This window comes from Artemia sp. Qi Xiang Cuo, chromosome 9, assembly GCF_049724085.1.
Source record: "Artemia sp. Qi Xiang Cuo chromosome 9, ASM4972408v1, whole genome shotgun sequence".
NCBI lineage: Eukaryota > Metazoa > Arthropoda > Branchiopoda > Anostraca > Artemiidae > Artemia > Artemia sp. Qi Xiang Cuo.
In genome coordinates, this window is record NC_142802.1 from 56,852,497 (window position 1) to 56,879,021 (window position 26,525).

Genomic DNA, 26,525 nt, shown 5'->3' on the forward strand with positions numbered 1-26,525 from the left:
TCCATGGCTATTATGGACGGGATTTTGGCTGTGGAAATGGCATGGCGTTACCAATGCTGCGAAATACATTGTATCAGTTTTGGGGCTAAAACTGTGCCCCCAGAGATTGCTTTGTACCAGCTGAACAGAAGGTTAAAGATTTTCCATGGCAAGAAGAAAATTTTCGGTAAACTAAAACTTGAACAAATATTGGAGTCACAAAGGAGCAATAAAACCAAAATGTACCGGAAACTTTTCATTGCACCAGGAAATTTCCAAATGTACCGCATTGTATCAGGAGTTCGAAATTGTACCAAAGCGGTACAACTGTACTGCATTGTCAACGCTGCTATAGAGACTTTCAGACTCCTCCTGCTGAATAAGCTATTACTGACCAACCCATAATATACATAATAGATAATTTAACGACAAAACTTTTAATCATAGTTAACTATGGGCTGCCCAAAGGTAAAAATGCGTATATACATGAAACAGTATATACAGCTCAGTTAGACGAATTGAATGGTATATGCAAGAGTATCCAAATAAAACACCCTGCAAAGATTTTTCTGGCAAAAACACGTATCCGTAGCATTTTGGCCCATTTGCCAAAGGTTGAAAAATTTACATTTGGCAGTGTCAGCGAACTTTGGCATGTATTTTAATTGCATAATTGTAAAGAATACTATCTAATTCCAATCCTAACAAATTTTCACTTCAATCCTGGGTCTAGTGTGGTGAAATAGGTGGCAAAAGTGCCACACAACTTAAGAAACTTTGAAGACGATTTTCTCGGAATAATGAAAAGTATATATACGTGTTTTTACTTTTGGACGGCCAAGCTGAGACTAGGCAAAATTGAATTTATTCTTTAAACTTGATTGTTTACTTTCTATTTTACTAAAGCTGAAGTTGTGCTCCCTGTGTAGACTCAAAAGCAACAATACAGAGACAAAGTTCAAAGAAAAAAAAGAGAAGGAATAGGTATGGGAAGGAGAATACGGACAATGGAAGGAAAAGATTTCGTTCTGTGTTTAATAAAAGGATGTTTAAAAGTAAAGGGTATGTTTTTTTTAATAACCCGTGGTTAGTTTTCAAAAGAATCTTCAGCGTAAAAATTTGCAACTTATAAATATTTGCATATTTCTTCGAAATGAGCAGTCTAAAACATATAACCTTACTGACTTGTTCATAGCTAAGATGCATATATGATTTTACCTGTACTTGATGAAAAAAAAAAATCATTTTACTTTGGTGCTGATAACGGACGAATATATAAACATTACAGAACGGACGAATATATTTACAGAACGGACGAATATATAAACATTAGCATTGAAGTGAGCCTTTAAGAAAATTTCTACGAGTTCCAGTGTCTCGCTAGTGTCAGAAAGAAAATGAATGCACTTCAGTGAAACTTAGGTTCAAATATGATTTTCTTTATTATAAGATGGATAAATGTACAGAAAGTCCGCTAAAATTCAAATTTTCTTTTAACAATTTTTTTAATCAAAAATAATTTTCATTTTGACGTAAATAAATTTTTACATAAAAAAAAAATGTGAAAAAATACCGCCTCCCGCGAAAAAAAAAAATCCTGGATACGACCCTGTGGATGCGAAAGCGATTTGCGACCAATCTGTCCACTGCAGCTAGAATGTCTTATTGAAAGCCAGCAAATGTCAGTAAAATTGTTAAGCTCCTCTAAGGAATCTAACAGCCATTAGTAAATTTTACTACTAATTAGTAGATAAGGACAGCGTATAAACAGGAAGCTTTTAATAATTTAAATAAAATCCGTTTGACTGTAAAAAAACACATTTGTCAACTACAAGTTTTTATCAGGCTAAGACTTCAGAAAAAGACAATTTTTTGGGCAACGCTTTTGGATTTATTCTTGGGGGTTATCCAATCAATCTTGGGAGACGAAATCCCCTTCTTAGGGATTTCCCCAAGAGACTCTGCAATCACAGATCTATTTATGTATAAGCTACTCCGATCAAACACATAATTAGGCTGTTGAAAGGAGTCATGAGGTGACTGATGGAGTCATGACTCATTGATAGTCATGATTCATGATTTTGAAGTCATGATCATTGAAGTAATGATTCATGATTCATGAGGAGTCATGATTCATTTTTTTACCTACTGTAAGGAGTAGCAACACTGAAAGCATGAGAAATTACGAGCTTATATTTAAAACTTCTTTGACTAATCTACAATGCAAAATCAAGTTTTTCTTAGTCTTACCTAAATAATTTCAATCCAAAAAAAATTACACTTCCTCAAGCGCAGTATTTTCGAGCGAAGCACAAAGCAAACTGCACATCTCCACACAATGATTGCTTTCGTCGGGCGACACGAAATTTGCTTTTGGAATGAATTCTTTTCGTCGGGTGACAAAAAATTTGGATTCCAAATAAAAATTTTGGCTCTCATCAGAGCCATCTCTTACTATTTCGTCAAAGTAGAAGAATTTTGAACTATTCAGAAATAAGTGTTTTGGAACCGCATAACTTACGCCAGGCCTATACTATTCTTAGTGTTTCTAGCAGAATATCAGGAGTCTGAACCTCGATGTCAACATAATTTTGGGTGTTTTAAATATAGACAAAAGGTAGATGAACGTCCATTTGAACAACTTTTTGATGAGCGACCAATTTGATGCTTGGGTCCGTCTTTCTTCATTTCCTTCCTAATCTCTTTTTATGAATAGTGCATGTTAAAATCAAGCTTAGTCTAGTCTTAACAATCGATGTTTATGAAAGGTTTTTGTAATCAATGTTTTTTGTATACGATGTTAATCACGATTTCTGGTGATTACTTATTCGTTTTAACCCTATGATTGTTTAATAGATATTGTTTATTAGGCACTGTCACACTGTCTTCCAATATGCAGTACCATTATTAAAAATGTTTTCCGAGTAGCTTATACCTGACCCCCTCTAGCCTGACCCCCTCTTTTTAAATTGAAGGATTTGTCAGTTGAACATGTCTGTATTACATAACTATTTATCTGTGGTTTTTAATATTCTATGATGCCAGGCTTCTCGTAAACTTCTCATTCTCTGGAATGTGGTAAATTTTTAGCCAGATATAAACACCCAACAACATGAAGGATTTACCGTGTCTCCCAACAGTGACCAATTAAAAATCCATTTGGATTTCGTTCCTACAATCTCAGACTTAAGGTTTGAAGTTATTAAAATGTAAAACAAAAGAATTAACTTCCTCAAAAGCATTTGATGGCGCATAGGATGCTGAAAGGTTATTGTCGCTGCTTTAGTTACTGGGTCTTTTTATATGGACAGGTAGCAAACTTGTCACCCAGCCCTGTGGCAGTGGGAATCAACCCCGATCCCCATTTTGTCAAGCAGAGCATCGATCCACTATGCTACCACAGGTTAATCAAAATGCTGTCTTTTCATTTAAGTGTTAAGTTTGTCTTTAAGATTGTTCCTTGTTAGGAGACGGGGCTTACGAATGAAAAACCAATTCGAATTTTTTATTCAACTGCAATCGTGCTAAGATTGCATCTGCTCCCTTTTTTTCTTTTTGGCTTTTGTGCTTGTTTTCTCTTGTTTCTATTCTCTTTCTCTTATGTTATAATTCTTATTTTCTCTTTTTTTGTTTTATTCTTATCTGAAGGTGTTTGCGTTGCTTAGTATAACACACCAGTTGCTCAAAGTGTTAAGCCGACACATCGAACTCTGCTCTCCCTTGACTGGAGCCAAGGCCGTATCCAGGTGGGGGGCTAGGGGTTTTGACCCCCCCCCCCTTGAGATGTTTGTCCGGCTCGTAAAAACGTAACAAAAAACATATAACCAAATTTTCTATGCGTTTTTGAACTTATTTTTGTAACCCCCCCCCCTCTCACCGAAAATAAATCCTGGATACGGCCATGGCTGTAGCTGTTGTTTCGTTGTCATTATTCATATTAACAAATATTTACCTGACTGATTATGTGTTTTCTAGGATTTGGTGACAAACGTTTCGCCCCGTATCGTCCGTGGCTCGACAACCAGTCACAACTATGGACCTGGACAAGGAGCATTTCTGAATATTGAACTTATCTCGGAAAAAACAAAAGCTTATTGGCTAAAATCAGTAACTGAGCTGAAATCTGACTTCCCAAAGCATGTAAGGATTTTTGTTTATTCATTCTATTGCGAAGTTTGTACCACCAGCGATAGTAATTATAATATCGTATGAAATTATTACAGCTCCTCTTGAGAGAACGGTCCAATTAAAAGTTGATTTTCCTTGATAATTTAACATAAAAGACAATAAAATTTTTCTTATTGAATCAAATTTTTAATTTGCTTTTATTATTTAATTGTTTAGTTAATTCAATCTTATTAAATTATTTTAATTAGATTAGATTTCCTTTGATAAAGTTAACCTAAATCATTAACAAAATTTATTTAAAGTAATTGAACTATCTTAAAGACTAGTGTTTTGGCACTTTATGGCCTTCATTCTTGCCCCCCGGTTGAGGGGAATGCTCTTATTGAAGTATAGTAATCCGACTATTGGTCTAGTCTCTTTAACGAGATAAGACTTAGCTTGGAATAATACAATAATTCTGTTTACATTACTGTACTTCCCAACATAGTAATATACCCCGTAGTATACCGGAAGTGTAAACTAATTTGGTAATTTTGGTACCAGCAAGCCTTCTTGTCACTTCAACTCTGGCAAGTATCATATTGAGAGCTTCTCAAGAGGAAGGGGGACGTTTCAAAATAGCTTTGATGTGATCCAGGTGATTTGGTTAAAGGTACACAAAAGTTGACAGCCCTGCAATTCGATTTTGTAAATACGCCTAGTGCAGCTATATTAGTCTTAATAATGACGCAAAAAGAGAAATCGATATATATGGTGATGATTTTGTCTAACTCGAATATAAAAGCGACACTAGCTCAACTGAAACAAAGCAATTTCAATTAAAACAAACCAGTGTTATGTATATATTCCAGCTATATGTACACTTCTTGGGGTTAAACTTAATCATATGATTCCAGTAGGCCTACGTGACGTTGAAAATCTCTCTCAAAGGAAACCCTCATAAAGGTTATATTTCAAACCACGATTTTTTTCAAACTTTTCTTTATTAGTTTTAAAATTTAGAATATCACAAGAAGTTCCCGAAAAAATATGAAAAAAACGGGGGGTGGAAGAATTTAAATTACATGTTTGAAGTCAGTGCGAAAAGTTCTGTTAAAATCTAATATTTGGCGTATTCGACGGTACAAGGAACGGCATAGAATTGCATCAAAAACAATAATATTCCCCTTTGTCGGTCCGTCTTTCTCCAGATTACAACAGCTTGCGTGAGAAAAATCCCAAAAAACTTTTCTGTTGTTATCTCTCTCTTTTTTCTCTCTTTTTCTCCTTCTCTCACTTTTTCTATTGCCTATTTTTGGCGTTTTCAGTGCTGCCACTTTCAACTAGTGACTGCCTAAAGATGCCCAAAGGCCATCATGTTTGCTTCTTATAAGCTTAGAAGAGTCCTCTTCTTGTAAAATATGAGCCTTGATCCCTAGAGTTTGTAATTTTCTCATTCATGATAATTGTTTTTTCCTTTTGTTAGATCGTCATTGCAAGCATTATGTGTTCTTTTGATGAAAATGACTGGAAGACACTGGCAAAAGAAGCAGAAGATGCTGGGTCAGATGCACTAGAACTGAATCTGAGTTGTCCCCATGGAATGGGTGAAAAGGGAATGGGACTCGCTTGTGGACAGGTGACTCATATTGAATCTTCTTTTCTTTGGACGCTCTGAGAGTATCTGAGAGCATTTTTAAATGACACATTTTCAAAGTGTGAACAGGGTTGTATATTGAGCTTCAATCTTAAACTCTTAAAAAATGTAAGGAAACGCTGCGTCTGAGAACACTTGGCAACTATCATTTTTTTTCTTTTTTAAAGCTTAGGAAGAATACCACCTCAAAATTCTTAGATGCAAGTAATTCTACATGCAAAAGAACATCCTGGAATAGGATGAAAAGAGGTCGTAAGAAAAGATTAGATGAAATTTACTTTTCTGGAAGGATGTTACTAATAAATCAGTGAGCAAAATCGTAGTAACGTTTCATGACATAGTAACGTTTCATAACTACAGCAACTATTACTACTAATAACTCACTGCAGCACCAAGCTAACTGAAACCAACACAACTGTCCACGCTCCTTCTCCGTCCTAATCTATTCAAAACATCCCTCTTCGTAATAATTCAATATTTAATAGTGAAAACTGATATGGGTGGTGTGCCAAAAGGGAGTAAGCCACCTCTCCCCTTCCTACGTTGGTCAGAAGCTTCTCTGTAGAAAAAGCGGGTATAGACGTGCTTATTCTCCTGTTTGGAAAACAGGAAAATAATTATGCTAATAATAATGCTAAAAGGGATAATAATAATGCTAAATAATAATGGTAAAAGGGAGTAAACTACCTCTCCCCCTTTTAGATTGGTCAGAAGCTTCTCTGTAGAAAATGCGGGTATAAACGCGTTTATTTTCCTGTTTGGAAAACAGGAAAATAATAATGCTAAAAGGGATAATAATAACGCCAAATAATAATGGTAAAAGGGAGTAAACCCCCTCTCCCCCTCCTAGATTGGTCAGAAGCTTTTCTGTAGAAAATACGGGTATAAACGTGTTTATTTTCCTGTTTGGACTATCGTCCTCCAGAAAAAATCATCGGATACCCCCCCCCCTTATCATTTTTAGATTGAATTGCCTGTTTTTCACAGGTTAACTACAAAAAATAAAGCTATGTATATTTTATAGAAACCTGAAGGATGGTAGCAGTGTTCTCCTTTTTATATTTTTATAAGTTTACAGTTTTAGTTTAAATCAAGCTCAGTGTATGTTAAAATTGCGCTTTGAGTTGATATCTACTGTATCCTTGTCCTGACTATAAGTGAACAAGTCTTCCTAAAAGATATATTTTCTAACGAGAAACAAATATCCTTCAATAAATACAATGAACTAGTCTCCAAAAGGACCCCATGACCTGTAACGCCTCTCTATCTTTCTATATCTATCTATCTTTCCATCCTCTATATATATTTATATCTATCTATCTTTACATCCTCTATATATACCTATCTTATATATATCTTTCCATCCTCTATATATATCTATCTTTCCATCCTCAATCCTATAGTTTGATTATACCAAACTATTCATTAGCCCTATCTTATTTCAAATGTTATTTCTTTTGTAACCTATTCCGTGGTGGTTACTGTACAGTTTTCTACCGTAGTCTCAAACAAGACAAAGAAGAAATCGTGGATAACAGTGCTTGTAGAATATATTTTAACTTCTGAAGAAATAATTGGGGTAAACTTCAAAGCTAAAATCTACGTCTCGATAAATGTTAGGGTACACTATTGGAAGGTGAAGTCATTAAATGAAGTTCGACAGGATGTAATGACAGGTCCAAATAATAACGGTACCTGTATATACTTTACCTAGAACTTTCCGCATTGGTAATGTGTTCTACAAAAAACAAATGTATAATTGCTTAGAAGGTTTGCTTCAGAAATCACCACCTTATATATGGGGGTAATATTAGAAATTACTACCTTATATATATATGGTAATATATAGCCTAAAGAGTGAAGTGTCTGAATAGTGTGGGTTAGAGGAGGAGCTCTCGCAGCTGTGTTTGTCTCTTGTGGTTGTGTACTGCAATGGGTTGTCAGTAATAGTTGTAGACTATCATTATTTTTGCTGTCCTTGAAAAAAAACTCACAAAAAACGTAAATAGATAAGGTTTTAAAAAGCTTGAAAGAAAGTTAAATAAATTAGGAATAATATAAAGAATATTTGCTTTGAGACAATAAAATTAACTGTAGTTTATTCAAAGTGAAAATAGAAATAAAAAGATACATTTATTCTACTTGAGTTATGTGTAGATATTTCTACATTTTAGACTACCTTATTTATGGTTTACAATGCCTTAATAACTTTTCTTTTTAAACTACTCAGTTCTATAGATAAACTTATGCACGATTTTGTACAATTACCATCGTGTCTAAGACAAAAGTATGCATTTGACATTTTTTCGAAAGGGTTGTGTTTCTCTTTCGAGTCCTCTCAAAAACAACAAAAGAAAAAAGATTCTTCACAATAATTGATCACACACAGGCCCTCGAATCAAACATTCAGTTCCTGGGCCTTTTTTTACAGAAACGGGAGAAAGCCTGTCACCCAGCCTTATGTCAGCAGGATTTTCCCCCGGTCCCATTTGACCAAGTAGAGAATCAGTCCACCGTGCTTCCACGAGGTTTCCGAGTCCTGTAACGCGTGTTTATCTAATAGCATTTGATAAGACATATTTACTTCAAAGAAGGCAGGGTAGATCAACCAACTTTCGGTAATACGGTGTGTTGCGGTGCTTCCGTGTCATCTAACCAGTACTAATCAACCGATACAATTTAAAGAGAATAAGTACCTTATAGGAGGCAGTGTAGACCAGCTAACTTGCGGGAAAAGCAGTGAGCCCTCAGGGCCTCTAACTCAAGAATTACGGATTTTGTTTGCTGTATATGAAGATTAAGCCATGCTGTTCTATAATACACTATCGTTTCTACTAATATTTGCTGCTCCAACCCTAAAAGAAATTGTTTTCCCAAAAAGCAACAAAAGCTTTTTCCCGTGTAAAATTTAAAAATGCTATCTTTTTTAAGTAAAAAAGGAATAGTTACATTCTCGACTGAGTAAAATGCTAATTATATGGCTTTAACCAAAAACAAGCATTAAATAAAGAAGTTTTATTGATCCATATTTTTTTAGGATCCCTATTTGGTAGAGAATATTTGCAAGTGGGTTCGTTCAACAGTCAAGATACCTTTCTTCGCCAAACTGACTCCGAATGTTACGAACATTGTTGACATTGCAAAAGCAGCTTATCAAGGTTTGATAAATCGCATTTTTTTTATATTTATGCTTAAATCGTTTATAGTTTTCAAAAATGTAAAAAAAAGTATTTTATAAGATGTAAAAATTTTATAAAATGTAAAAAAAATTATTTATATTAGATGTAAAAAAATAATGTTTGCGCAGGTTCGTTCTTCTTTTGGTGCCCCCGATAATTGGCCTTATTTTGATAATCGGCCTAATTGGATAATTGGCCTGACTAACAGATGATCCCAAATGACATCTAACCACATGGGGACTTGCTTAAAAAAGTTTCTCAAGTGGACAAGGTGACAAAATATTCTGGTATATAGGTTATAGATTAAAGCTTTTGATTTAGCACGCGATGTAGATAAACAAAAATTTAAAGAGACAACAGATTGCTAAAGTCGAATCGAAGGCTCCCTATTGTCAAAATAAATTTTAAAAGTTCAAATAAAATAAATAAAGAAGAAAAGAATTACAATTTAGAGCAGAAAATGGACAACAGCCATGTTGCTTAGAAATAATCATAAAAATATATCGCTTAAATATAGTAATTCCCCCCTCCCTCTCCCTCATCTCCAAGTTTTACCAGCAAGGCATGTATTGTTCACCTTGTTTCAAGTAGAATCCTGTAAGGATTTTCAATCTGAATTACGAAGTTGGCTTTCTGCTCCTTTCATTCCCTCCCCCCATATCTCCTACCCATATATCTCCTACCCCATATATCTCCTACCATCAGCTTGTTAGAGGAAACTAAGACATCTTGCATTTAACCTGAACCCGAATCGTTCAAGGATATATCATCTGTTTTATTTTAGGATCAAAGGGGGTGTGTGGCCCCTCTGCAGCCCCCTCCTTCCTCACTACTACCGACTTCTTGGGAAAAGAACCGTCATGCGCCACCTCAAACTTTGGGACATAATTTTTTCAACCCGTATGTTGATAAGCACGAAGTGGCCACGTAGTGCCACTGATAAGCCAAAGTGGCCACCCCGACCGCTGACTTCTCAATCAAAAAGTGAACAGGTATTTGATCTTCTTATTGGCTTGAAACCTGTGGGGAAAATACCTTGAGCCAATGGGACATGAGATTGATGATTTTCATATATGCACACCTATTCTTCCACCTTCGAACGAAAAGGTTCATATTTGCTTGAAACTGAGGTGACAAATATATAGATCCAAGGGGACAGAGAGAATTAAATATTATGTGCATGCCACTTCCAAGTCCTACCTATCTTCTGTATTTTGGTCCACGAGCTAGCAAGCTTCAAGTTTGAAAAGTTGAAGATTACCTTAGCTATGACACTTCATAGCCTGCTTTGATGGCTTATACCGTTGATGTCGCCGGTATAACATTTGTTGCAGAGTTCCCTTAGGTTTTGGCACCCGTCTACTCTATGTCAAGCGAATCATAGCACTTTTGATGATTGGCCAATTCCCTGTCCAGCAACCAGAGAAGACTAGCACAACTATCTGGTGAACGGTCTCATACAGATCAGCCAAACATTTCCTAACTTTTGTCCACCTCTGCTATAGTTAATCAGCCGTTGGTTTTGGAGCTTCTTTGCCTCTCATATCGGTCTAAGCTGTTCCTTGGTTGCCTGTGGGCATCCTTATAATAGAATCTCCTTATGATTGTACGGTAAGATTGGAAGAGTAAAAGGATCTTAAATATTCTACCACCGCCCCACCCCCCAAAGCCAATAATTTTGGTTTTTGATTGACAAGTTTTTTAACGTTTTATTAATTTTGGTTACTATAGACCGTGGTTCGTTCTTTTCTAAGTTGCTGACAGAATCTTGCTTTTGCTGAGGACAGGGTAAAGAATTTAATACTACTTGAATTAAAAGAAAAACGAACAAAAATTAATTTTATAAACGTTTTCAAAAAAGATAGATTAGAAAAGTAAAGAGTAACGTCAAACGAACAGAAATAAAGTCATGCAATGATTCAAGCTTAAAATGATCAGACATTGCTATAACTGAATAAATGAAACCCAAACTAAATAGAAATTAAATGAACAATCGAGTCAAACTTAAAATTAGCAAAAATTTCCGCAAATAAGATTTGGGCTGTCTCCCCCTTAATCCCTCTGAAAGCTAAGTTTATTTGTGCCTTGCCAAAACAAAAAGAAATCGGAGAGTTTTTTTTTATTTACTAAATTAAAGTATTTTTATTCTTGATATTTTTTATCATAGGAGGGGCTGATGGTGTGACTGCCACAAATACCGTTTCCGGCCTGGTGACAGTCAAAGCAGATAGCACATCATGGCCCGCAGTGGGTAAAGACAAACGAACCACTTATGGTGGAGTATCTGGCAACGCCATTCGACCGATTGCTTTGCGTGCAGTTTCAGCTATTGCCAAGGCATTACCTGGTTTCCCAATTCTAGCAACAGGAGGTATTGATTCAGCAGATGCAGGATTACAGTTTCTTCAGTGTGGTGCGAGTGTATTACAGGTATTTACTTTTGTAAACAACTTTAATAAGCTGAGAGATGGCTGTAAACACTGTGAAAGAAAAGTAAAAACGCTACCCAGCGTAATACGAAATTCCAAAAACAGAAGGGTACTTGTGTGGTATGCCCCCTACCTAATATTCTTCTAATATGTTTCTCTGACGCTCAATCCTAATGAATGAATGAATGAATTTTATTAATAACCTGTCTTACAATAAACAGAAAAAGACAGAGCACAAACTAGAAAAGAAAGAAAAAGCAAAAACTGGCAAGAAAAACAAATACAAACAGAAAGAACTACATAATAACACAACTATTTGAGAAGGTGGGCCCACTCGTGATCCAGGAGCTCTAGTTTTTTCACGTAATTCTGAATTACCTCCTCCACGGCACTCAGAGGCTCGACAATTCCATATTTCACAGCAATATGGCAGTTTCTAACAAAAGGCGGCACTTGAAGAAGATATCGGGCATACTTGAAAAACACCGACCTTATGTCATTCTTGTTTCGTGCACTCAGGAGCTTCCGAAAAAGGAGACAGGTACAAGACATGAGGCAAAGCAACTGCATTATAAAGACGAGCCAAATATTTACGGCTTGAATTGCGACGGCTAGTGACAACACCCGCATAGGCAATGCGCACTTTTTTAGAAAGGTGTTCAATAAGCAAAGACTGCGTTTCTCGAAGATTACGACCAATCGGGAGGCCAAGGTACGTAATGTGACTAGACGGTGTTACGGTAATTCCACCAAGTCTGACTGTAGCATTATCTTCAGGGCAATTAAAGAACAAAACAGCAGACTTTTCTACATTAAACTGCAAACAAATATCAGCATAACTTTTCAAGACGCAAGAAATCATTTTCTAATGAAGAAAGGAACCAAGACAGATTTAAAAGATCATCTGCAAAACCCAGAAGTGACAAGTCAATATGCTTGCAAATCTAACTCGGAGAGATAACCTGTTGTGCATCATTAACACTGTAATTATACAAAGTAGGAGACGTTATAGCCCCTTGCTTAATTCCCTTGTGTACGGATATCTTCCCACTAAGTTCACCATCTTGCAAACGAACACGAAGCTTGAGGTTCCTATACATATCACGTAGTGACCTTACAATAGAAGAACGCACGCCTCACTTACACAGCTCAACGAAAATCTGGGCATGAATCCCAGAGTCAAAAGCTCTCCTGACATCATACGGACCTAAGATCAAAGTTTCTCGCGAGAGATGGGCATCAAGCAATATGTTAGCAAGAAGATAAAGTACATGGGTGCACCCAAGGCCTTTTCGAAAACCAAACTGGTGTGGAGGCATCTCACACTTATCATAAATCTCATCAAACAAAACAATCTCGAATAGTTTACAAAATACTGAAGATATCGTTACTGGCCGATACGGAGAAGGAAATATACAAAAGTAAGACACACATATAATACTTTAGAAATGAATTTGGGCTACATATTTGCACATTGTGGGGGGGGGGCTAAATTATGGCGGTTCTGCATGCCTAATGTATTAAGTATAGCTGTTCTCCATATCATGTAATAAGAATTGTTTTCTAATTTCACACCGTGCAAAAATTTTATCCCCCCCTCCGTCGCCCTGTTGTGCAAATATATAGCCCAAATTATATATTTTCCATCTATTGTGTCACTTCTCTATGTCTTGCTTTATGCTAAGATGAAAGAAACTAACGAAATAAACCGCTTCTATAATGCGTCAATGAATGAACAACTTGAGCGGTAGGGTGTTTATCACACAAGTAGGCTAACAACAGAAGGTCTCGAAATAATATAATACACTACGACTACTACTGCTACTAGCACTACTAACTCATTGTAGCACCAAGCCACCTAAGGTCAGCATAGCTGTCCATGCTTCTCCTCCACCCCAATCAATTCAAAGCTTTATTTTTTAGCCCCCCTTCCCATTAAGTACAAGTTTCCTGTGAATGCTTGACCATTGTCATTGCCGTAGCTTCCAATATTCTAATCTTAGTTCGCAGACCCATATCCTCATTCTTCAAAACTTCTTTCATCCGTGAAAAAACTCTGTTTGGTTTAAAATATTCTACTTTTTACACATTCACTACATCCACTATCTTCACTGATAATACTACCCAGGTAAGTAAAGGAATCCAACTGATCGATTTTCTCATTGCCCTAACCTTTTCGTTCTCAGTTATCCCTAGTCTTAGGCATTTTGACACTCATTTCAAGCCCTTTTTTGCAACCTGAACTCTCAAAACCTCCATAAAATCATTCATTTTATCTAAAGCACTCAAAACATCTGTATAATCTAATTTTAGGAGTTTCGCCCTTCTATTTGATGCCGTATTCTTTCATAGTCTTTGTCGTGCTCCTGGGGACAAAGGTCATCAACATAATCTATATAATCAGAAACAGGACACAACCCTGTTTAACTCTTAATTCCACTCCAAAGCGACTATTTGCCTTAATTTCTACCTTAACCGCCGCAATATTATTCTCATACGTAGCCATAATCATTTAAATGTACCTACATGGTATACCCTGCAAGAGTAGAATCTTCACTAAAGCTTTCCATCAGCTGGATCAAATGAGGTTTCATTGTCTATAAAGCTGAGGACTAAAGTGGTCTGATGATTCAAACACTTTTCAATTATAATCTGAGAGTTAAAAATTAGTGAATGTCTCCTCTCCCCTTCCTGAAAGCACACTGATCTTCTCTCAGAACTTTAGTTAAGTCTAAAAAATATCACCATACCAAGTAAATTGATTCGTACAGAAATCCAGCTAGAGCCTCTGTACTTATTTCATCCGCTCTTATCACCTTTCTTAAATAGGGCTTTAATTAAAGTATTTTTAAAATCACTTGGTACTTCCCTTTTTTTCAAAGACTGTGTGTATAATCTTCATTGTCTTAAATGTAACTTCGTAACCTCCAAAAACTCACTTACCATGCCCAGGGCAGATCGAGGATTATTTTTAGGGGGGGGGGGTGATGCTGAGGACTAAAGTGGGCTGATGATTCAAACACTTTTCAATTATAATCGGAGAGTTAAAAATTAGTGAATGTCTCCTCTCCCCTTCCTGAAAGCACACTGATCTTCTCTCAAAACTTTAGTTAAGTCTAAAAAATATCACCATACCAAGTAAATTGATTCGTACAGAAATCCAGCTAAAGCCTCTGTACTTATTTCATCCGCTCTTATCACCTTTCTTAAATAGGGTTTTAATTAAAGTCTTCTTAAAATCACTTGGTACTTCCCTTTTTTTCAAAGACTGTGTGTATAATCTTCATTGTCTTAAATGTAACTTCGTAACCTCCAAAAACTCACTTACCACGCCCAGGGCAGATCGAGTATTATTTTTAGGGGGGGGGGGGGTAAAATAGGTTGATCCGATAAGCTTGCGCTATGAGCAAGTTTAATTAACGCAAACTTGTGTTAATTAAGTAAATTACACTATTTTAGACTACGTTAGGGGGGGCCTCGCCCCCCTCTGGATCCGCCACTGTACCACGCTGTCAACCCCCTGAGATCATGTTATTTTAATCCTTTTAGCACTGTGTTAAATAAAAAAGAACAAGTTTTTTCAACTGAAAGTAAGGGGCAATATTAAGACTTAAAACGAACAGAAATTAGTACGTATATGAGGGGTTCACCCCCTTGCTAATACCTCGCACTTTACGTTAAAGTTTGAATTTTGTCCCAAATCTTTAAGAATGACTCCTGAATCACACAGGCCTTTTAATTAGAATAAATAGCTCTTTTAAAAGTACAAAAAAAAACTTTAGCGTACGAGGTACTAACGAGGGGGCGAACCCACTCATATACATAGTAATTCCTATTCGTTTTAAGTTTTAATGTTGCTCCTTACTTTCAGTTGAAAAAACTTGTTTTTTATTTATTAAATTTCTGATCATTTTTTAAACAACGCTGGGAAATCTAGCACCCCCTTCATGGAAATTCTCTTCTCCCATGACAAATTCCTCCATAGAAAGATCCTCCCACGTAACCTAATCCCCCAAGCCCCCGCTCCCACCAGGAAAAATCCCCCATGAAAACGTCTGTATACTTCCCAATAACATTAAGAATAAGTTTAAAGCAGGTTATGTTAAAATTGGTCCAAATCGCGGCCGACATTCTCGTAAGGCATTGGCTAAACTCTATTCTACGTATTGTAACCATTCCATTCTTTTTCTATCAGGTTTGCACACATTTTTTAATACTAATGATATTCAGGATATTAGAGCTTTGTATTTCCGTTATTGTAAACATTTTTTGTATTTGCCTCGTTGGTATAGAAACCGTAAGATTATTCGAATGTTTAATGCAACTGATATATTGACGTCATATAACAAGTTGGACTCCAAGTTAAAAGATGAGGCCTGCAAGCGGTTGGTTCCTTTTCATCCTCTTGTGCGATTGTTTTGATTTGTATTTGTAGTTTTTATATTGATATTGTTTTGCATGTGTTTTGTTTTTGTATGTCTTTACTTTTTATTTTCTTTTGTTACTCCACTTTTTTATAATTGTTAGTGGGCCAAAAATAAATTATTATTAATTATTATAACCAATACTATATGTAAACAATGCGCATCATAACTTGCAGCCCTTCCACTGGAGATCGTGGGGGATTAAGTCATCCTCAAAGACATAGTTATTAGATTTTTCGATTATGCTGAACAAAATGGCTATCTCAAAATTTTGATCCGGTGACTTTGAGAAAAAATGAGCGTTGGAGGAGGTCTAGTTGCCTGCAAATTTTTGAGTCACTTAAAAAGGGCACTAGAACTTTTAATTTCCGTTCGAGTGAGCCCTGATAATCTAGGAGACTCACTACTAAAATCAGCCTGTTTTTTTTAGTTTTTTTTTTTTTTTTTTTTTTTTTGCAGCAAAAGCGTAAATTTGTAAATATTAGCAAAGAAATTAAATTAAACAGCTGTAGCAAAGAAAGTTGAGATGAAATAAAAAACTGAACCTGGGAATTAAGAATTAGTAGATAAAGAAGCCGCTTCTTTTTAAATCGCTGAAGATAGACAGGAGGGGCAGTCTTTTGAATCTAAGGAGGAGGAAGCAGTGGCTGATTGTTGAAGCAAAAACAATTGTGTCGAGCAAACAAATACCTACTTCAGAACAAATACCTTCCTCAGAAGAGCCGTTTAATATCGGATTAGATTGTTAAGTTAATTAAACAGTTCGTGGTAACGAACTGTAAGTAAGGAGCGACCTGGCTTAATAGTAACCAAAACTCTAAAAAAAAGGAATTTTGATATCAATAGATACATTAAAAGAATCATATTTTTATGCTGATTTCAAATATATAAGTTTCATTAAGTTTAGTTTAGTACCCATCGCTAAAGTTTGACTCTTTCTCACAACTCTATTTTTTAGACAATAAAAAACTTTAGGTAAAGAGCGAGGCGTTGAGGGGGGGGGGCAGTCCCCATCAAATACAGAATAATTTATCTTCGTTTTAAGTTTTAATGTCGCTCCTTACTTTCAGTTAAAAAAAACTTTTTTTTTATTGAATTTTAGCTGAAGGTTCCAATGAAATTCAGTGTAGTGCAACCACTACAGGGTACACTCAGGGTACAACACTCAGGGTACAACATGATGTGCATGTCACATTTACCTCTGGCGTTGGGATGATAAGGTAGTTTTCAGTGATGTATGTGGTACAATTACTAAGTTTGATGTTTTAGGTCTCATCTTCCCAAAAGTTGGTCGCACCTGGGTTCAGAGGGGTGTGGCACATTTATTTACAAACATTCGCGAAAATGGATACAAAATCCTTTACCTCTCTGCACGGCCCATCTGCCAAGCTCAAATAACTCTCAGATGCTTGAAACAAGGGGATTTCACCGTTCCTGACGGACCTATACTGCTTAACCCTACTACTTTGACAAACGTTTTACATAGAGAGGTGATTGAAAGGAACCCGGAAGAATTTAAAATTGCTTGCGTAAAAGATATACAAAGCCTTTTTCCAAGTGATAGAAATCCTTTCTATGCCGGGTATGGAAATACTCAATTATATTTGGGCATATAATGCAATAGGTATCAAAGAGCAAAGAATATTGACGATAAACCCAAAAAAAGAGCTCAAGCGAAAGGTGGCCCATACCTTTTATTCTTCCCTTCAACCTACGTTAACCAGAGCACTCTGATAGACCTTATTTTCCCATCTGTTTGGCAGGCCAACTCATTTGACCATGCAAGTGCGGAATTTTTTCGGTTCAACTTTTGGAAGGAGCCTATCCCAGAATTAAATGAAGAAACTCTTGAAGCAGTCAGTGCTGGCAAGAAATAAGTTTATCTAGTACCGTTGACGTCATATTCTAAGTTACATTATGTTCTTTTCGTGATTTTATTCAAGCAAGGTTTTACTGTGTAATTATGTGCTTTAGATGGCTGGGTAAGCCTCTGACTGACAAAATTAAAGCAGCTTATGTTAATTTTCCGTATTGTTAATGAAAGACATTTTGTATTTATCTTTCCACGCTGTATCGGTTCGTTAAGTCTGAAAAGCTCTTCTTTCTAATGTGTTCTGATTAGAGTTCAGTTTCGACAATAATTGTCAATCTAGGGTGGGGGGTTGTTCGTTCGGGGATTTATCGTTCGGAGGGAGACTGTGCTTATCCAAAACCCTTGAAATTCTGATAAACCCAAAACATGTTACTTATACTGAAATTCAGTATAAGTAAAAATTTTTGGTTTATCAGAATTTCAAGGGTGGTAGGACACTTGGTAGGACAGCTAGTGGCTGGACAGGGATTAAAATTTGCAGTTGTAGCCCTAACTAGTGTCTACATCTCTCAGGGACACCGTGAAAATGTTTCAACCAGTATTCAGTTTCTTACAATGGACTTTCTGATTTGTCTAGACAACGCTAAGTGACGTTGCTGTTTTTTCGAAGCAGCCTTGAATTTTTTCTCCTATTAGTTTCCCATACCCTTTTGCTTGGGGTCTTAGACTTAGACTCTTCATACCCTTTAGACTTGGATGTGGACGTTGCTTTAAAGAACAATCATAGATTTTGCCAATTTCTATCGTTATCTATTGAAATAAAGTCACAAATAAATGTATATGAATGTTGTCAGTAACTATACAAGTCACATCAGAAAATGGCCTGTCTACAAGTCAGACCCCTTTGTAGGAATTTACGGATTCAAACGGAAAAAATAGGCAAATAAAAAGCCACAAAAAAGGTCCGGAGCTTTTGGGTCTTAACAGAGCCAAAAGTCTCACACACAAAAACGTCTTTTGGAAGAAGGAAAATCTTATTAAATTTTCGAATCAGATTTGCTCTGTTACGACGAAGGGGAGGAGCGCTTCAGCTCTTTTTTTTTAGTTTTATTCATTTATCTGCTCATTTCTGTATTCGACTTTCAATTTTTCGTGATTTTTGAGCTTGAAATCCATACCTAAACACGGATTCTGGCCAGTTGTATACGTAGGAATGTCAATATAGCTTGACTTTTGTTTGAACACTGCTATAAAGAGGAATTATTAAATTTTCCGATTTTTCCTTTTTTAAACTAATGCCCTATATCACAGAAAAACTTCTTGGTTGTGTTTTGTGTCTCTCAATTTTTGCCCGATATTCCAATTTGATTTAAGTTAAACATTGGTACAACGGGTGTCTCAGCAATTGAAATAAACCTCATCGGGATACAGGTTTGCACCTATCTCTATCATCTATCTCTTTGTACAGGTTTACAGCTGTCATAAAGGAAGAAAAACGAGCAAAAATACGAATAACTTTTATTCGTTAGTATCCATCGATGGCGGTTCAATTTTGAATTTCTTTTCAAATTGCGGATATTGGTGAAAGACTCACTTTTATTGTTGTTAGGTATTTGATTTTAATTCTTAAAATTTTTTGGCTTTTATTGATTTTTATTCATATTTTAATTTTTTGGTTTTTTTCATTGCTTTTTTTCACATTCACATTGACTTTCCGCGTTTTATTTGTTGGTTTGTTCTTCGGCACTTGCACTGATTATATTTTTTCGTTTCGCGTTGAAGAAGAGAGGCGTTTGTCCCCTCGAAATATTCCCTTTGTTGTGTTTTTTAGTATTTTCATTTGGCCTTTAAAAACCCCATTTTTGCTCGTTTTTCTTTACTTATGTTATGTCAAGCCAATGTGGTTTAAGAAATTATCTTTGCAGCTATCTCTATCATCTATCTCTTTTTCCACATTTCTATCAGTATCTCTATCTTCTATATCTTTTTATAGGTTTGCAGCTAACTCTATCATCTAATCTCTTTTTACAGGTTTGCAACTATCTCTCTCTATGATCTATTTCCTTTTACAGGTTTGCAGCTATCGCTATCATCTATCTCTTTTTACAGGTTTGCAGCTCAGTGCAGAATCAAGATTTCACCGTAATCAGTGACTATATTACCGGACTGAAAGCTCTGGTCTACCTCAAGTCCTTAGACTTACCGGAGTGGGATGGCCAATCACCTCCTACTCCAAGACATCAGAAAGGAAAGCCAGTACCGAAAATTTTCGATGTTATTGACAAGGTACGGAAGATATGCTAACAGACGTTGAAAGCTTAATTCAAAAGCGTGTATACTATTCATAGATGGCGTGGTGGGGTGGACATTTAGAAAAAAAAATCAGAATAGACTAGAAATATACCATTCAAGGTTTTAGCATCAATTTGTATAATACTATATAGGTGCTGGTAAATGTATGTGCAGCTATTTGAGCATATAAATAAATAGCCTATAAATTATCATTTTGAGATGGGAAGGAGGAGAAAAAAAGGACAAATATCAGTAATCAAATACAGTATTAAACGGTAGATTAAAAAAGATAAGTGTTTTTATTGAAAAGGGTAATATTGGGGATATTGGTAATATTGGGGAATAATGAAAAAATCAGAATAGACTAGAAATATACTATTCAAGGTTTTAGCCTCAATTTGTATAATACTATATAGGCGCTGGTAAATGTATGTGCAGATATTTGAGCATATAAATAAATAGCCTATAAGTTATCATTTTGAGGTGGGAAGGAGGAGGAAAAAAAGGACAAATATCAGTAATCAAATACAGTATTAAACGGTAGATTAATAAAGATAAGTGTTTTTCTTGAAAAGGGTAATATTGGGGATATTGGTAATATTGAGGAATAATAAAATAAATAACAACAATAAAAAAAATTAAATTTGACAATATGACTAACTAGCGTGAGTTGGTTTTTCATGGTGGAGGGGTTCAATCCCCTCCTCCTCTAAAGCGTACATTAATTATTACTTACTCTCTAAAGATGACTTCATTGCTATACCATTTACCCCAGACTTGCGACATGACATTTAAAAATGTTTGTAGGATATAATTAATCAATTCATAGGATTTTGCTAGTAATTTCAATTTGCTAATATTGTCAGGTTATAACAATACTGTTTGAAAACATTTTTATCCTCTGTCTTTGACTGTCAAAGTTTTTGAACAGTTTTGCCCTCGATAATTACCCAGCAAAAATCCTATGCCCTTTGTCCTTTCCATGAGCTGAAAATTAATTTGCCCTTTCCATGAGCTGAAAATTAATTTGCCCTTTCCATAAGCTTTTTAACCGCAACAAAGTTTTTTTTTACATTTTAACTGCTTTGAAAATAACTACAGTCGTGAATTGTAACCTTACTTGCACAAAAGGAGGGTGGAAAATCCACATTTACTTATATCAGTGAAATAAACCTATTTTTGGACTATTGGAGCCAGACATTTGAGCCTCAAAAAGGATTTTGACAAGTACACCAAGAAATAATTAGCCCATAAAACCACTGACGGATCCAGGGGGACTCCTCTCCCTCCCCTAAGATTGTTCTCGTGCCTTCATTCCGTGTTTTTTTTTCTGGTTTTCACTCTTTTTTAAAATAAATTTGACATTTTGGTCAATTATTGGTGTCCTTGTCACATTGCCCCCCCCCCCCCGCCCAAGACTTAGCTTTAGATCCTCCTTTGCCTAAAACTTCTTCTTAGCACCTTCCGAAATGCTGAGACTCTAGAGCCTTAAATTAGTATATCTTCTCCTATATTTCCCTACTAATTTCATGAAGAGAAATCAGTCGCAGTACTGTAGTTGATATCCCTTTTTTATAAAAATTAATGTCTAAAATAATTTTCACATGTATTATTATAGTCCCCTGACAACAGTCCTTTTCATTATGCTAGTAACGTCGACGCTTGGACCATTGAATGTAAGCAAAAGTGTCTTGTTTGACTAATGTCTTGTCTGAAAAATCAAGTTGAACCCTCCATTTATGTCCTCCTCCACAGGATTCTATTCAGAATAAGCAAGCTTTATATTCGTAGCCAAAAATCATACACATTCTTTAGTCGATTTTTACAGCTGATCAAGCCAGCTTTTTTTTATTTATTTTTTTAGATAGGTAGGTGATTTATTTTTTGCAGAACCACAAAGGGAAAATAGAATGAACTGATCTCATTATTTCAAGGTCTTGCTTGAGCTGACCTAAAGTTCCACGAAGTGGGCTTAAGGAATTTTTTCAAGAATAAATCCTCAAAATTTTACAAAAAAAAAACTAATTCCCTGTAAATTTTATATACACAAATCTTTTCAAGCGCTTTGTGTTTTTATTGCCGAATTTTCTTTATACATTTTTTAACTAATTGTGCGTTAAAAGAATAAAATGAGGTTATAATGAATTTTGCCAAAATTGTAACGGACGGGGTTAGAAACGTATAATGTAATAGCAGCTCTACTTTTCCCAAAAAATTGATTTCAGAAAATCAGTGTGCCAATCTTGAATTAGCTGTGATAGTTATATAGGTCTTATATGAAATTTTTCCCCAAACTGAGACTTACAGTCAACATAGGTACCTTTGCGCCATCCTCTGTGTTTAGTTGTGTTTTTTCCCATACATCCACTTCTGGTACAATAAAATTCCAATGTGCCTTAGCACCCCCCTCAAAATCAAAATTTCTTGTTTTCCAGTTCTGTCGATATAGAGGCAAAAGGCTGCCCAGTTTCCGCCATCTATTGCGCATATCAAAATACTTCTCATTCTGCCACGAGTTGTACCGTCACATAGTTTGTTTTTTCGCAAAATGTATTATATTCCCTTTGTGTCTGCAGAGATAGTTTTCAATTGGAACTTCTGATGTCAAAATTGTCTTTGTCGTGTCTTGAATGCTTTTAATTTAATACGCTGGATAGCTTCAAGCTATTACTTCTATTACCACTGCTAAAATCTCAGTGCAGCACCAAAGCGTCTGAGGCCAACACACCCGCGCCCCCTTCTTCTCTACACCAATCTATTTAAAGCTTCACACTTTACCCCCTTCCATAAAATTCCAATTTCCTTCAAATCATTTTTAATGACCTCTTGCCTCCCCATTTGGGACGACCTGCTTTTTTTTACCTCAGGGGGTGGCCAAAAAGGGCAATCTCCCTTGAATGTCACTGAAAATCCACTTTAAAAAAATAAAAGTAAAAAAAACATATTTTTCAGTTTTCCCAACCTCCTGTAGAATTTATGTCGCGTAACATAAAGCTTTTATAATTGCCGCCCCCAAAATTCTCTGGAATATTGTGGGCTTAATTGCACCTCTTCAGCTTTTATTATTCAGAACATTTTATGGCAGAAAAAACTATGGCTTATTGGTCAAATGTAATGATGCCGAGATAAGGAAAGGCAGAAACAGTGTTTCAAAAACAAAATGTGTGATGTCGCAAAAAGCTTGTTGTGTGTGTGAAACTTTCTTGGTTATTTGGTAGAACAATTCCCGAATTCTTTTAGCCCTCTTCTCTCAATTTTTTTTTCTAGCATTTGCCAAGTTTTGGACCCTACCAGCATGAACGGGAGAGACAAGTTGCAGAAGCCAAAACAAAGGAAGACATTCTAGAGGCCATAATTGAAAAAGCCAGACCTGGCCATACGACAAAGGGTCCCATACCAGCTATTAAAGATCTTATAGCTCAAGCAATTGATAAAATTGGACCATACAAGGATTTGAATAATAAGGAGCAAGTTGTCGCACTTATAGATGAGGTAAAATTAAACAAACAGATTTTTCAATGACAATACCAAAAAAAAAGAATTTTTCAATAAAAATTCCAAAAAATATATTCAAAGGGGCCTCCTTGTTCCTCCTCCCTTATGACGGCACTAAAGCAACCTTTTTAACTAATGAAATGGTTTGAGTAAAAAAATGAACGAAGCCAGTCATGAGGCAAGGCCGTATCCAAGATTTTTTTTTCGGAGGGGTTTTAACAAAAAAAAAAAATTCGGGGGGGGGGGCTACAGAAAAAACTCAAAAAACTCGTACAAAATTTGTTTATATCCATTTTTGTTACGTTTTTACAACTCGGACAAACATTTGGAGTGGGGGTTCTAACCCCCCTTACCCCCATTCTGGGTACGGCCTTGTATTGAGGTTATAATAGGTTAATGGTAATAGGTAATTGAATGTAGAGGAAATTTTAGTTCTGAAAGTAAATTTAATTGCTACAGTTAAAATGATTGTAACTTGTTAAGTCGCAATCCAAGTACTAATGAAAACCGTGTATGGCTAAAACACGTGTCTTGGAAATTTGTACGTTTGTCTAAAGGAGAAAGTACATATAGTCGTGACGAGTCTTGTATTTTCAAAGTTTTAAGAGAGTGTTAATATGCGATTTTTAAGCTTTTCAAAGTTTTTTTTAATGGTTTAATTAAGTAAAACAAAGATGAAAAATAACAGCGTCTAGCTATCAATTTTTCTTAAGTTGGGTTCCAGAAACCACCTATCATTAATCATATTTAATGATTGGTTTTTAACTTCGTCCTAAAATGGCTCGTAATAAGTAAAAGAGTTCTTAGTTCTTTCTGTACTTATTATGCAAGCAATCGATTTTTTTTTTATCTGGTGTCTTGGAGCGCAATTACTCATTATTTTTTTACATATATTTTAATTTTTTTTTATGTTATTTAATTATGATGTATATTATTTATGTTGTACATATTATATTGTGTATATAATTATTATTTACGTATTATTGGTATTTAATTATTTTAATAGTTAATTATTATTGATAATGATAATTTTCTTCTGGAGCGCCTTCTCTATTTTGAAACTTTTTAAATTCTTATTAATAATTAGTTAATAAGATCGTGTCACGTGATCTTCAGGAACCATTTTGTCTGAATCTTTGCTGGATAAAGCAGCTAAACCTCTAAAGATAAAGCAGCTGCACCTTTACAGATATTTAGAGTGAATCAAGTCCTATTTAGACGGATTATGAGAAGCACAATAGTTAAAGGCAGGTCTTAAATAAATAAAAAAATTGTAGGAGTAAAGTTTTCCTTGCATAGTTTCAGGTTTGTACATACGGTTTCCTTTAGAAACAAGTTCCATCAAATTGTCTTGTGGTGGTGTAGTGGGTTTTGATCTTCACTTGGTAAGTAATACAGATTCCAGAGCCTGAACTCAGCCATCCCACCACACTGGAGGACCGACGCAAGGGCCTTAGTAGTTAAGAAGCGCTGTTATTCCGATACCATATTGTGCTATATTATACTTTCCACCAAAATTCTGCATTTATACATAGTATAATACAATATTTTTTTTTCGTGTGTGTAGCCTTATCATGCCGTCGTTTGTTCCTGATCAAAACTTATTGCTTAGATATTCCACAATTTATTTTTTAAATTTCAATGATTTTTACTAAGATTAACTGTATATATTTATTAACCTTTGCTAAGCAGTGGCAATTGAGAAATTACTAAACTTAGAGATTTTGGTAAAATAAAATATTTTTACCCAGGCACGGACTTTTCAATTGATATGGGAGAGAGGGATGGTGGAATAACACAATATTTTTTCTGGTGCGACCGTTACCGCAAAGTGTACTGAAGAATGCGAGTTCATGCGACTGTACAGTAACGATTTTTTTACAGCACTCAATAATGTTTAGATACCACAGTAAAGTGTTTCAAACACTCATTCGTAATTGAGATTAAGAAAAAGCCACTCTGCAGCCATTGGTGGGGGTAGGGAGAGGGGTGTTAAATTCAGAAAAAAGTGGAAAATATTTTTTTGATTTTCGACATGACGATATGATAGCTTAATAACAAAATATGCCATGAATATTTGAAGCTTCGATTATATACATAAATTAAACCAATTACAATTATTTGTTAAACCAATAAGAGTTCAGTTCGAAATTAAGCTCTGAGTTTAAGGATATGATAGATGGGAGATGGCACGTCGGGCAATAGACATAAAAGAAAAAAACATAATATAAACTGTTTTGTGAGAACAAGTGGAAAATAATTTGGCATTCTGTCCCAAAATTATAATTTCCTTTCCTTCCTCCCTCCAAAAAGAATCCCTTAAATGTTATAACTCAACATCCAAGTCGTGAGATGAAACACGGTATACTTACCAACTACGTATGAAAATCCCAACCTTTTAATGAAATCCTGACTGCATGCAATATCTGTAATGAGCAGCGTTGCCAACACTTTGAAATAAACTGCACCAGTTTGAAATTGTATTGCAAGAGATTAATTTGTCCCATCTAAACAGCAGGTTAAATATTTGCGATAACAAGAATAAAATTTTCGATAAATTCAAACTTGAACAGATATCAGAGTAAAAAAAAAGAAAGAAAAACCAAAATTGACCGGAAAATTTGCATTCAACCAAAAATTTTTCAAATGTACTGCATTGTGCTAGGACCTCTAAAACGCGACACAATTAGTACAATTGCACCGTGTTGGCAACACTGGTAATGAGATACGACTGCGTGTCTTTGAGACAAAACTAAAACAAAAAAAAACGCTTGTTTTTCTTTGATCTTGACTTATCTGATCTTCGCTATCAGGGAAAACTTTTCTGCTATCTGCTCTATAGCGTCACGTCCTAGCTTTCAGATTAGCTATTCGCTGTGTGCAACTCACCGGCGCTCTAAAAGTGTAAAGTAAGATATGTTTTTTTTTTACCTATTGAAGAAATGGCCAGTAAAACTTCGACATATATAATATTTATATATTATATAATGCATGTCTTTGAGTGTTATTATAATATTTAGATATAGCTATAAATATAGATATTGAGCCTCAAATGTATACTGAGAAGATAGTTGTGTTGTACATACAAAATAGGGTGTAAAACTTGTGCCATTGTAAAACAAAAAGGTAAGGGATACGGCTTCACAGGCT

The 26,525-nt window shown here is 35.5% G+C and overlaps 1 protein-coding gene across 1 annotated transcript in view; it reads left to right on the forward strand.

Moving 5' to 3' along the window:
- The window catches only part of su(r) (dihydropyrimidine dehydrogenase su(r)), a 73,167-nt gene that overhangs the window by 43,391 nt on the left and 3,251 nt on the right, over positions 1-26,525 (forward strand). The window contains exons 7-12 of the mRNA XM_089094751.1: positions 3,955-4,119; positions 5,573-5,725; positions 8,781-8,901; positions 11,090-11,352; positions 19,698-19,874; positions 23,148-23,372. Coding sequence (XP_088950877.1) covers positions 3,955-4,119; positions 5,573-5,725; positions 8,781-8,901; positions 11,090-11,352; positions 19,698-19,874; positions 23,148-23,372 — 1,104 coding nt within the window. The remainder of the gene's footprint in view (positions 1-3,954; positions 4,120-5,572; positions 5,726-8,780; positions 8,902-11,089; positions 11,353-19,697; positions 19,875-23,147; positions 23,373-26,525) is intronic.